This window comes from Indicator indicator, chromosome 15, assembly GCF_027791375.1.
Source record: "Indicator indicator isolate 239-I01 chromosome 15, UM_Iind_1.1, whole genome shotgun sequence".
NCBI classification, from domain to species: domain Eukaryota; kingdom Metazoa; phylum Chordata; class Aves; order Piciformes; family Indicatoridae; genus Indicator; species Indicator indicator.
This window is the reverse complement of record NC_072024.1, coordinates 19169937-19183817: the sequence shown is the minus strand read 5'-3', so window position 1 is coordinate 19183817 and position 13881 is coordinate 19169937. Positions and strand designations below refer to the sequence as shown.

Here is a 13881-nt window from a genome sequence, read left to right as displayed (position 1 = left end):
AAGCAGAAAGTTGTTAACTTAGCTGCCAAGGTCAGTACGTGTTATCTTCAGCCAGAAGAGAAGAAGAAACAGCAGCCAGACAGCCCAGCAACTGCCCCCACTGCAGAACGCAGAATGTGCAGAGTGCCTACTTTGTTTTGGGTAATAGTTCTTAAACATTTCTATCTATCCAATGGAAGTGTTTAGAACAATCGTTATTTTGCTTTCTTACACCCAATAGTGACTTATTTACATTCTTTCACCTTCTCTGTTCTGAACTTTGCAAGGAAAAATTAAAAAGACAGTTTCAAACCATCACAGTCCACCCCTTCTAAACAATTCCATTGGCTGCTACTATCATTTATCTAATCTAAAATAATATCTACAACAATAGGTGAATAAAGACCATAGTCCATTCCAGCTATCTCAGATGTAGATGATTCAAAAGAGTCAAATCACAGGAAAAACAGCAAACAGCTTGTTTCCTCGCAGATGGAGCGAAGAAAGGAACAGGGACTCTCAGGTGACTCAGGGCTCTCAGGGTTCGTGCACCGTAGATCTCATGAACTCTCCTCTTGGGCGCGATGCTGTATCTGTGCAACACTCTGAATTTAACCTCTCTCAGCCAAAGTTAGATTTCTTTGTGGAATGCACTGAATTTCACCATTTTCTTGCATCACCCAATAGGTGTGACCAGGACCTTCAGCAGAAACCACCCCTCGGACAGGTTTGGCCTCTCCTGAAGGAGAAAATACCCAAACAGTTTTGCCTAACAGATTCTTTCTCTCTGATAACAGGAACTCTATCACCTTCTTCCTTTTGCAACAAATCTGATTGGGCAGGTCCAGCTCGATTCACTGAACCTCTACTATTCACCAACCAGGTTGCTTGTGCTAAATGTTTCTCCCAGTTTTTCAAAGATCCACCCCCCATGGCTTTGAGAGTGGTTTTCAGCAAACCGTTGTAGCGTTCGATCTTCCCTGCAGCTGGTGCATAGTAGGGAATGTGGAATATCCACTCGATGCCGTGCTCTTTGGCCCAGTTTTTTACAAGATTGTTCTTGAAATGAGTTCCATTGTCCGACTCAATCCTCTCTGGAGTTCCATGTCTCCACAGGATTTGTCTTTCCAGACCAAGAATGGTGTTACGTGCAGTTGCATGAGGAACTGGATAAGTTTCCAGCCATCCAGTGCTCGCCTCTACCATAGTCAGCACATACTGCTTACCAGATCGAGAACGAGGTAGAGTGATGTAGTCAATCTGCCAGGCTTCACCATACTTGTACTTGGACCATCGGTCACCGTACCACAAGGGCTTGATCCGCTTTGCCTGCTTAATAGCAGCACAAATGTCACAGTCATGGATGACTTGTGTGATAGCATCCATGGAAATGTCAATGGATCTGTCACGAGCCCATCGGTAGGTTGCATCTCTGCCTTGATGTCCTGACGAGTCATGGGCCCACCGAGCTAAGAACAGCTCACCTCGGTGTTTCCAGTCAAGATCAGGATCAGGATCAGAGTTTGTGTCCACCTGGGAAACTCTTGCAGCTAGATCTGCCTGATGGTTGTGTTGTTGTTCCTCAGTAGCTTTGCTCTTAGGAATGTGAGCATCGATGTGTCTCACTTTCACTGGGATTCTCTCAATGCGAGCAGCAATGTCTTGCCACAGATCTGCAGCCCAGATAGGCTTTCCTTTCCTCTGCCAGCCATTCTTCTTCCAGTCTTTCAGCCAACCCCACAAGGCATTGGCTACCATCCACGAGTCGGTGTAGAGATAAAGCTTTGGCCATCTCTCACGTTCAGCTACGTTAAGAGCTAGCTGGACAGCTTTTACCTCTGCGAATTGACTGGATTCTCCTTCTCCATCTCTCGCTTCTGCAACTCTGCGCGTTGGACTCCACACTGCAGATTTCCATCTCCGCTTGTTCCCAACCAGACGACAGGAACCGTCTGTGAACAAAGCATATCTCTTTTCATCATCAGACAGATCACTGTAAGGAGGAGCTTCCTCAGCACGAGTTACTCTCTCCTCTGGAGGTTTAGCACAGCTTGTGCCTTCTGGCCAGTTTGTGATCACCTCCACCAAACCAGGCCTTTCGAGATTTCCCATTCGAGCTCTCTGTGTTATCAGAGCCATCCACTTAGACCAGGTAGCATCTGTTGCATGATGTGGTGAAGAACCTTTGCCTTTGAACATCCAATTCAGAACTGGCAATCTAGGAGCTAGAAGAAGTTGTGACTCAGTTCCAATCACTTCAGAAGCAGCTTTCACTCCTTCATAAGCAGCTAAAATCTCTTTCTCTGTTGGAGTGTAGTTTGCCTCTGAGCCTCTGTAGCCACGACCCCAGAAACCAAGAGGACGTCCTCGTGTCTCCCCTGGAGCTCTTTGCCATAAGCACCAGGTTGGACCATTGTCACTCGCGGCCGTGTACAGAATGTTCTTAATGTCTGGACCAGTTCGGACAGGTCCCAGACCCATGGCTTGGACTACCTCTCGCTTGATCTGGTCAAAGGCTGCTTGTTGCTCAGGACCCCATTGGAAACTGTTTCTCTTTCGAGTCACATCATAGAGAGGTTTCACAATCTGACTGTATCCAGGAATGTGCAGTCTCCAAAATCCCACTATGCCTAAGAAACGCAGAGTTTCTTTCTTGTTGGTGGGATTTGCCATGGTGGAGACTCTGTTTATCACATCCATTGGGATGTGACGGCGACCATCTTGCCACCGCACTCCCAGAAACTGGATTTCTCTGGCAGGTCCTTTCACCTTGTCTCGCTTGATAGCGAAACCAGCTTGCAAGAGAATGTCAAGGATTTTGTTACCTTTCTCGAAGACTTCTTCAGCAGTCTCACCCCAGACGATGATGTCATCGATGAACTGAATGTGTTCTGGAGCTCCACCTTTCTCCAAAGCATCATGGATCACTGCATGGCAGATGGTTGAACTGTGAATCCACCCCTGGGGCAAACGATTGAATGTGTACTGAATGCCTCTCCAGGTGAAAGCAAACTGAGGCCTGCATTCCTCTGCTATGGGAATAGAGAAGAAAGCATTAGCAATGTCTATGGTAGCATACCATTTGGCCTGCTTGGATTCCAGCTCATATTGGAGTTCCATCATGTCTGGTACAGCTGCACTCATGGGTGGAGTTACTTCATTCAAGGCACGGAAATCAACTGTCAGACGCCACTCTCCATTCTGCTTTCTCACAGGCCAGATTGGACTGTTGAAAGGTGAATGAGTTTTGCTGATGACCTTCTGACTCTCCAACTGACGAATCAAGTTTTGAATGGGCACCAAAGAGTCACGGTTGGTTCTGTATTGTCTGTGATGCACAGTTTGAGAAGCAACCGGCAGCTTTACATCCTCTATCTCATGTTGTCCCACAACTGCAGATTCATCTGAAAGCTCAGGTCTAATGGACAACTTCAATTTTCCTCCATCAATTTCTACAGTTGCTATTCCAAAAGCCCATTTGTAACCCTTAGGGTCTTTAAAACGCCCTTCTCTCAGAAAGTCAATTCCCAAAATACAAGGTGCATTAGGACCTGTTACAATAGTATGTTTCTTCCACTGCTTCCCAGTTAAACTTATATCAACCTCTATCTTAAACAACTCTTGAGATCCACCAGTGACTCCCTGAATAGTTATAGATTCTCCCCCTTGATAATTTGATGGTATTATGGTGCACTGAGCTCCTGTGTCAACCAAGGCCCTGTACTTCTGAAATTTTGAAGTGCCAGGCCACTGGATGTACACATCCCAATAGATTCTGTTATCTCCATTATCCCTTACCTCCCCCTGGCGGAAGGCAGGGCACCCCTAATGGTGGGGATTACCTCCACATGTACAGCTGGCACAACGTCCAGCATCAGAATTAGGATCACTGTTGGAGCTATCAGAGTTGTTCTGGGAAACTGAGGAAGCGACAGCTACCCTCCTGGTATTGCTACCTCGGGATCTGCCCCTCTGCAGCTCCCGTAACCTCTTGAAAAGATCAGAAGTTGGTTGACCATCCCATCTGTTCATGTTCTCACCAAACTGATCACGCAGAGTTATCCAGATACTGCCACGTGATTGCCTCTGCTGTCTGTTTTGGTTTGACCTATTCTGGAATGGCCTTCTTGGAGCACGTCTGTTTCTGACAGCTGAAACTTGTATCCATCTGGAGGAAGAGGAATCAGAATCATCCCCCTTCATCAAGTTGGATATGGAGGTTTTAAGTTCCTCCTTCAGCTCTTTCATGCAATTCTCCATCTTTCCAGACAGAGTTTCAATGGCTGAAACCAAAGAAGTACGTGCAAGACTATCCTCCAACTGCCTCATTTGGTCAGTGAAATGGCCAACAGTAGGAGGTGCTCCACCATAATTTCTTGCCACAATCCTGCTTGCCAGAATAGTAGCATAATTAGGAGGAGCAAGCTTAATGAGCTTTTTGGCAAGGCCTGTTCCAACAGGAATTTCATCAGGATTCAGAGTCTTATGATCTCCATACATTACTTCTCTCACAGCAAACTCTCTCAGACGCTTGATTCCCTCAGCTATTGTGGTCCAAGGCTTAGGGTTCCATGGTAAATCATCTCTGCTGGGGTACCTCAGCGAGACTGCCAGTAGGAGGCGTGCCCACAGAGAAACTTTACCAATGCACTTGCCTAGATGCCTGTCTATGCCTGTATCCTTTGAGAGCATCCCCAACTGAGAGGCCGACTTGTCACCTACCACCAATGCTGGGGCTCCCATATCAAAACACCTGGCTAGCCAAGACAGGACTGGCTCATTATCTCCTCTGATGTAATCCTTCCTCACATGTCTAATTTCCTGTCTGGGTGCATTAGCTGACTGTATGTCATCCTCATCATCATCATCATCATCCATCCTGAGGTCGCTGTCCCCATAATCCTGTTTTAATCCTCCGTTGAATTTCCTTGAGTTCAGAGGCTCTGCCAGCAGTTGCTAATCTACTAGGGTCTACATCCTGACCTACATCTCCATCATCCATGTGGGGTCTCAAGAGGTCTACCAGAGTTTTAAGGCTAACCCTCTCTTCCTCATCAGAAGGATCTTTCTTAACAGAGGGACCCTGAGTAGAAGGACCCTCATCTCCATCTGCACCATCTCCTGCAGCATCTGCATCTCCTCCTGCAGCTCCTTTACGCTTTCTGCTTACAGTGGCCACCAAATTTACTGGATTGGTTTTCACATTCACAGCAGATTTGGAAGAGCAAGTAGCCTTATGTCTTTCTTGACACAGTGCTATCAGTAGCCATATGATTATTCCAAGAAGCAACAAAATTAAGATTAAGGCTAGCACAAGATATCTAGGGTACCACTGGTTCCAAAGACCCTCTGTAGTTGTAAGAGGAGTAACAAACTCAAATGTGTCTGCTAGCACATCCATAGTTGAGTTACCGTAGCTTCTTAGCCCAATAAGACCACAACAGAATTCACCAACATTCAGTAACTTATTCTTAACCCAAAGAAATTACTTATATGCCACATATCTCACAATCTTGTCTATCATGCAAGAAATGGCCCATCTGTAGACAATTGCACTGATAATAGATGAAATAGAATGACTCAGAATCCAAAACAGCTTCATTTTGCTTCCTAATCTGAGCAGAAATAAATCACAAGCAATCGAGCCCCACGTTGGAGCGCCAAAAATAAAAAGTGTGTCGGTGTGAGCTGAAATTCCCTCCCCACCAACAATAACCAGGCTAGCCCAGTCTGGAAGCAAATGAAAAGCTGTATTTACAAGCAGAGTCTAAAATCTACAATGAAATGCAATGAATATGTACAAATATACAAAATTCACAACATTCACAAATATATACAATCAACAGAAAAAGCACAACCGATCTCCCTTTGCTTCCCCCCAAGGGGACCCTCCCAAAGGGGCCTCTCTCTCTCCCAGGAGCTTCCCCCCAGACCCCCCTGGACAGAGAAGCAGAGTTAGTTAAGCAGAAAGTTGTTAACTTAGCTGCCAAGGTCAGTGTGTTATCTTCAGCCAGAAGAGAAGAAGAAACAGCAGCCAGACAGCCCAGCAACTGCCCCCACTGCCGAACGCAGAATGTGCAGAGTGCCTACTTTGTTTTGGGTAATAGTTCTTAAACATTTCTATCTATCCAATGGAAGTGTTTAGAACAATCGTTATTTTGCTTTCTTACACCCAATAGTGACTTATTTACATTCTTTCACCTTCTCTGTTCTGAACTTTGCAAGGAAAAATTAAAAAGACAGTTTCAAACCATCACATTCTGTCACAACAGGCCCTGATAAAAGGATTGTTGTAATCTTTCTTATAGGCCTCTTTAAGTACTGAAAGGCTGCAGTAAGGTCTTCCCAGAGCCTTCTCTTCTGCAGGCTGAACAACCCCAACTCTCTTTGCCTGTTTTCACAGCAGTTCCAGCCTTTGGATCATATCACACTGAAATGTAAGAATGTGATAACTAATGTATGTACTGTAACACTGTTATATTATCTGAGCTATTAATGCCCTGATTTGTCCTTTGTGTTGAATGCTATTACTGAAACAAGTGCTAGACACTAAAAAGGTCTATTTCAAGCTTCTGCTCTTTCAGCAGTTTATAAAAATAGAAGGAGATACGAAAACAAAACCCAACCCATTTCTGAAACACACCATTTGAAACAATTTTCCGTAGGTCCCAAAGCAACGGTGCTGAAAAACACCTGGCTCAAAAGGTTGTTTGGGCAAGTGGTGCCATGGGAGAGGCAGCCTCTGCAGTAGATCCAACACCAACCCCCCCTTACTCTTCAGCAGTACAACTGTGCATACAGCCATTCTGAAATCTTCCTACATAAAGGAAGCTACAAACCACCATTCCATAACTAGCTTAGACTACTTCTGTCCTTTGTGCAGAGTTACAGGAGAGCTAGCAAGTAAATACTCAGTGAGGTGTAATATTGAATAAGGTACTGGGGGTTTTATTTATTTTGCTTTGTTATTTTTAAAGAGAACAGAGCAAATCATTAGAAAGCAGCCACACTTTCATGGCAGTATTTCTCTTTTGAAAATTCTTACTAGAAATAATTTTGCCTTATTAGCTGAAGACAAAAGTAGAAAGAGATTGGGGAGAGGACTATGAAGTTAAGTTGTTGTATGTCTCTATGTATTATTGGAACAGAAACTTATCCAAAAAAAGCTTAAATTCTTCATTTCCAAGCTACCAACATAAGCAAATCATACATTAAAATACAAAACATGCATATATTAGAAACATCATTACCTTGGGAGATTGTGGAGTCTCCTTCTCTACAGACTTTCAAACCTGTCTGGACACATTCCTGCCCTAGGTAATCCTGGTTTGGCAGTTGGACTAGATGATCTCCAGAGGTCCCTTCCAAGCCCTACCATTCTATGATTCTATCTTAAAAATCTGGCATAGTTGTATTAGGTAAGCACTTTCAGCACTGTGTACTTCAGGCATTCTTTGGATTGAAGTGTGGAGGGCTGGATCCTTTTGAAAAGTTTCTAAGTAACATAGCTACCTTGTCAGCCATGTCTCAGTGGAAATCAGTTGATAAGCAAGATGGGCTGTCTACCTGCCAACGCCTCCACAACAAATAGCAACAAAGAATTTTGCCTGTGAGAAAACAAGCAGAACTGAAAAATATTGAGCTCTTTAAACTGTGTTTGTTTCAGGTGGCACCTCTGAAGTTACAGTTTTATGAGCAGAAGTGAATGGTGATAACCGACAGAACTGATTCTTGCTATATAGTGAAGAACAAAAACACCCCAGAGCTCTGCAGACTCACATTTAATTTTCAAACTCTAATACACAACAAAAGATAGAATGAACTAAAAACCACTCCATAAATTTTAATTATTTCTTAGACTACCTTCTACATGAGAAGCACTACAGCTTCTTAGAAAATACTCACCCTCTGTTACTGACAATTGCCTTTTTCAGGTGAATGTAGTTTGCAGGAAAAATCCCCTGTAAGAGAAGAAATCCTCACATTAGAAAAATACACTTGCAGTTTTTAGCATTTCTGTCCCAAGCCACAATAAATAAGTGCTGATACACCTAGCAAAAAACCTCAACCCTAACACTGTGTCAAAGAAGCTGTCACAGTCAGATGTCAACATTCAAACTAGTCACAACTAATTGTAACCCATATTCAACCAGGACAGCACAATGAATCAAACACTACTGCATGAGAAGTATGCTCTGGTATAAAAGTCATGGGTAAGTCAACCCGGATGAAATGAAAATGTGTCACTCTAATACTACACATCTGCCTTGGAAGAGGCAAGATTGATCTAAAAGAAAACATTGAAGATTAGCCAACTTCTTCCTACTGCGAAGACTGTGTGAGCCCAATAAACCCCTAACAGATGATGAGCAAGCAGGAAAAAGGTGTCACAAGTGGGAAGAGCTCAGAGAACAGCTTGCAGCTAGCAGAAAGGAATGAGTAACAGATGTAACTACCAGAAGCCAGCCAGGACAACCAGAAAAGTGGCTATCATGCAGTCTGCAGCACAGCATCAGTATGCTCCAAGGCCAGGCCTCTGTATTGATATGCCATATTACATTAGATGATAAGGACAGAGATTAAAAAAAAAAATAAAAAAAACAACAAACAGAACAAGCAGCCTACCATTACATCTGTCTGGTCCCCACACCAGTCTTTCACTAAGGAAGTTATATTACTTGCACACCCTGGAGCTGTCCTGTTTCCTCCCTCTGGCCAACACAAAGCTGTTTAAACCCACTTGGGGTTAGCTCTGGTTATTTGCCTTTTGCTGTTCCCATAACAGTTGTACTCTACCCTTGCCTGTGCCATTGTGTTCTTGTGTGATGAGACAGGAGGAAAAGAGGTAATTTAAGCAGAACTTTTCAGTGTTCCATTATCTCTGCAAAACACAGGGTCCTGAACCCTCATTGCAAACTGTGTAAGAACAGTGAGCCTGCACTTCAGTGGGGCAAGCAGGATCAGCACTGGTCATCTTCAAGTGAAAAACCAGCTGGCAGACTGACAAAAATGTCAGTAACCAAGTGTGGGCTTCCAATTTTCAGAGCCTTTTAGAATTCAGGAAGGAAAGCTTTCATGGGAGGCAGCTGAAATACTACTAAGTAAAGATGATTCAAAATGCTGAGACAAATCCCTTCTTTTTCATAGGCAAGACAGAATGCAGAAGGAAAAAAAGATTAACCTAAGAGGAATGGCTCCATCAAGGAGAAAGACAAAATAAATGTGCATTTCAGCCACGTGAAAATTTGGAAAAGGAAGAAATGCTACTTCAGTTTCTTGTTTGGTTCAATTCCAGCTAATGCTATTTATTTCTGTGATCCTGTGCAGGTTGCCTAAGAAACCAAGGAAGGTTTGGAGGGCCCTCCTACCCAAGCTGAACCTATATGCAAAACAGAAGATATACCAACATACACACACACACAATCAATGCAGGCTTTTCCATTAAAATAGTATTATACTCATGAAAACATAATACAAGCAGTATTATATTCCCTAAAACAAGCAAACACGAGGAATCTGGTACTCTTTTCCTTTTAAACACGAGTTATACATAAAGCAAAAGACAATGAAGTGATGCTTACACAGAAGGAACTACTTACATGTATTGGATACATACATTTATTACAATATGTAACTACTATGTATTATATCTAATTAATAGGTATTAGATGTACTCACAAAAAATTCATGATCAGAACATTCAAAAAAGTTCACCCAAGAGCAAACCAGGGATATGAATGAAAAATAACCAAAATTACATTGTAAAAAATCTGAAAAAAGAACAAACTTAAGATACTCCTTTTTCCATTAGACTTTTTTTCCAAAGTTTTCTAAGATTAATAATGAAAATTTTTTGAAAGTGTTCTTTAAAAATCCTAAATTAAGCAGTGCAAGATGACCTATCCAAGCTTTTCTTCAGGCAGCAGCATGCAAAGCAGCAAATTGCATGAGGTTTAGAAACGCTGGAAAAAATCATGTCAAGAAGGTTTCTGATCCTTTGGGTGAGTAACAAGTATTCTCTCAATTTAGGAAATAAATTCAATCCTCCCATAGGAAAAGAGTTAGACAAGTCAAATCCTAAGGGTAAACAAAATGAGAAGTTCGTTGGGCTGCAACAGCATAGTAGATATAATCTCCCCAGAGATGAAAAAGAAAAGAAAAATTAACTGCATTCACACTTACCTTTACATTGGGCTTCTTAACGGAAACACCTCTGTACCAGCCTAAAAACAGATAAAACATTTTGTATTAATTTATGGCATCGCTTATATTACAAAATCTGAACACTAAACAGTTACTGAGCTCACCTGAAAAACCAGCTGTGCCTCACACAGGCCTAATTTTTTAAAGAGTTTTTTTGTTATCTTTTGAGCTTAATTATTCCTTTGCTCTGCAATGACAACTAGCAGTTAAGTACCTGGAATGCTCCTGTTTATTCCACCTGCAACAAAAGCAGCTTAGTATACTTAAGTCACTTTATTCACAATCATTAGCCACTGTAGCAAAGATGCAGTCAGCACTCATGCAAGAATCTGTACTGAACTTTTCTTACATGTTTGCACATGATTCTTTTCTTACTGCTTGCCTTAGCAAAATCTCCAGACTCCAAAAACCTGCCCATTTCCAGACAGGAAAAGCTATTATCATATATTTCTAACGTTGTTTAAACAAATATAGATAGTTTGCATCCATGTCTGTGAGACTTGAAAACAGACTTTAGGATCTAATCTCACAAACCCAATTATTTTTCTTGTATCCCTCATCAGTTAACAGCCAGATGACAATAAATCAGGAGTAAAAGGCAAAGCTGCAAAAGCTACAAGTTAAACAGAAAAACCCAATTACTGCTATTTTAGACAGGTAAAAGAGTGTCTCACCAAGACAAAAGGGCTGAAAACACCATCCAGTTTAACAATGGAAAAGGAGCACTCTGCATTTGTCATGGCAGATGAGCTGCTCTTCCGCTCCTTAGACACACAATCTACTTTGAAGTCTCCTTAAGAAACACAACTGCTCTCTTTGTGTTCTCTGCAGTCTAAGGCTGCAGCACCGGAACATTAAGCCAGCCACTTAGACCAGGGCCTGGATCATTCCACAGGGGAGCATTGATGAAGAGTGCCAGAATACATCAAGAGGATTCCAGGGCTTCACCTTCGCCAGAAGGTCAAGGGAGGTGATTCTGCCCCTTTACTCTGTTCTTGTGAGACCCCACCTCAAATATTGTGTCCAGTTCTGGTGTCTCCACCATAAAAAGGACACAGAGCTGTTGAAGCAAGTCCAGAGGAGGTTGCAAAGATGATCCAAGGGATGGAGCACCTCTGCTGTGAGGACAGGCTGAGGGAGCTGGGGCTGTTCAGCCTGGAGAAGACTCCAGAGGAACCTTATAGCTGCCTTCCAATATCTGAAGGGTGCCTACTGGAAGGCTGTAAAGGGATGTCTAGTGATAGGACAAAAAGGAATGGTTTTAAGCTAAGGAGAGCAGGTTTAGACCAGATCTTCGGAAGAAGTTCTTTAGTATGAGGGTGGCGAAACTCTGGAATACATTGCCCAGAGTGGTTGCGGACGTTCTCTCCCTCACAAGGCCAGACTGGATGAGGCCTTGGGCAACCAAATCTAGTTGAGAGGTGTCCCTGCCCATGGCAGGGGAGTTGGCGTAGATGATCTCTGAGGTCCCTTCCGATCTAAGCCATTCCATAACAATATGAGTTCTGTGGAGGAGGCCTGGCCACCCCTCGCCATCCAAAATTTGCAAGCAAAGCTGCACTGGTGCAGTTACTACAGAAGCAGCAAGTCCAACTGCCTGTATGTCCCTCTTCTATTTACTGTAGCCCTGGAAGTGGGCAATGACCCAAACTTATTAAAACACAAGAACTTCACATAATCTAAATCCCTTTTCCATAGAAATACCTCAATTTTCCCCAGTAAGTTCCTGCTTCCTTTTTTTTTTTTTTTTTTTTTTAGAAAGAGAGCAGATATAATTTAGTATCTGCAGCATTTCAGAGAGCACTAGGAAAGCTTGTCTGTAATTTGCTATGGAGAACAGAGAAGAAGGGAACAAAGTAAGGGTGTAGTTTGTCTCTCCTAGAAAAAGGACTTCACAGTTGTCTGAATTTACAGGCTCAGATTTAGATTTAGAGGCTCAGAGTTGGGGAAGAGGGCTATTCGAAGAAGGCTGTTTTAAAGACACCCTGCTAGTCTTGAATTATTATTTTTTAAAAGAAACCTGAGTCAGTATAAAAGAAAATAACTGATGAATTCAAGGCATTTACAAATTTCAGTGCAGAAAAAAACTAAAACCATCCCAATCACACAAATTTCTCATGAAGACATAATGCAAATTTACTTTCCCACGAAATTATTGCTTATATTCAAAAAACAAAATTCTGTTTTCAATTTGTTTCTTAGCTGATGGAATTCCATGGCAATCGTAAACATATGCACAAAGACCACATACAGAGCCTTAAAATGAGTAATTTCTAAAGTTCCACACAACCGTGCTTGCCACACCTGCTTTTGAGTAACAGATGCTGCATACATATAAGGTTACAGAAAAAAAAACCCAAATGCATTTATCCTGTGATTCATTGTTACCAACTTTAAATACAGCATGCTGCTTTTATATTCATAGACTCTGTACCTCGGAAATAAATACACATTTTAAACTCTAAAACAGAATGACAAAGTTCTTGGTAAATACGGAAAAAGTGGTTTAATCTAAGTTTGTGAACAGAACTACAAAAGTAAGAACAAAAGCTGACAAAGCAGCTGTCTACTAATGATTTAGATGTACAGAGTCAGGCATGAAACATATATCCAAAAAACTACCCTAGACCTGACCCTCCTGTTCTTAATCCCAAAACAAATCTTCAGACCTTACAAGGTGTGTGTTTACAGAGCTGTAAAGAACAAGAATGGAAGGACTCCTAAGAAACCACCTAGCTCATCCAAGCCATGTCTCTAAACCTCTCCTCATAGATGTTTAGCTTGTAATTAAGAGTGTCCAACAATGTATCATCAGCACTCCTTGCCAGTGGAAAATCACAGAACCACAAAAAACATCCAGTTGGAAGAGACCTCAAAGATCATCCAGTCCAACATTTGACCCAGCACTGAATGGTCAATAGTAAGCCACGTCCCTGAGCATCAGGTCCACACGCTGCTTAAATACATCCAGGGACAATGCTGTACCATAGCACCACATAAACACCTGGAACACATAATCAGTGGAACTGAAAGGATTTATAGTCCTAACAAAATGTAAATTTTCCAGATTCTATGGTGGACTTTGAGGGAGTGTAGGTGATTCTCCATCCAAATCTGGACCTCAAAGGAATGTAGGGGGGACATAGGTGTTTCTTAATTTGTATTGACTGCTACAGTTAAGTACAAAATGAGATACTATCTCTGTAGAGAGTTATGTCATTACAGAAATCTACAGAGATGTTCAGAGCTACAAGAAAGCATATGTGATAATTTTCTGCATTACTCAAAGGATTTTCTAAAGCAAATATTGTATGCTTGTGTATCAATAAGCTGATCCCCTCTCTACAGTCTTAAATTTGCAAATTCTTTTCAGTCACATTTGGAAATATTATAAATTGTATGTAAATCATATTTACTGAAACAAAACCTAGGGAAACAGTAGAGAACTGGACATGAGATCTTCAGCAAAGTCTCAGCTAGGGTAAACAGTAAACAACAAAGCTAAGGAAAAGCCATTTAGTAATCTAAATCTAAATATCTATGTAGGTTTAACAAATTTTTCCGTAGTACAATCTACAACCAACAAGTTCTTTATTTTGACAGATGTCAAAGTTTAATCCCTAAACCCTAAATTCCAAAGTATTTCTGCACAGAGTATGTATATTTCTGCTACTCTACACAGACCATTTTGAAAGCATC

General features: G+C 41.9%; 1 protein-coding gene across 1 annotated transcript in view; it reads right to left on the bottom strand.

The window, feature by feature from the left end:
* The window catches only part of DOCK3 (dedicator of cytokinesis 3), a 207249-nt gene that overhangs the window by 166480 nt on the left and 26888 nt on the right, over positions 1–13881 (bottom strand). Inside the window, 2 exon segments of the mRNA XM_054387218.1 lie at positions 7885–7940; positions 10162–10202. Coding sequence (XP_054243193.1) covers positions 7885–7940; positions 10162–10202 — 97 coding nt within the window.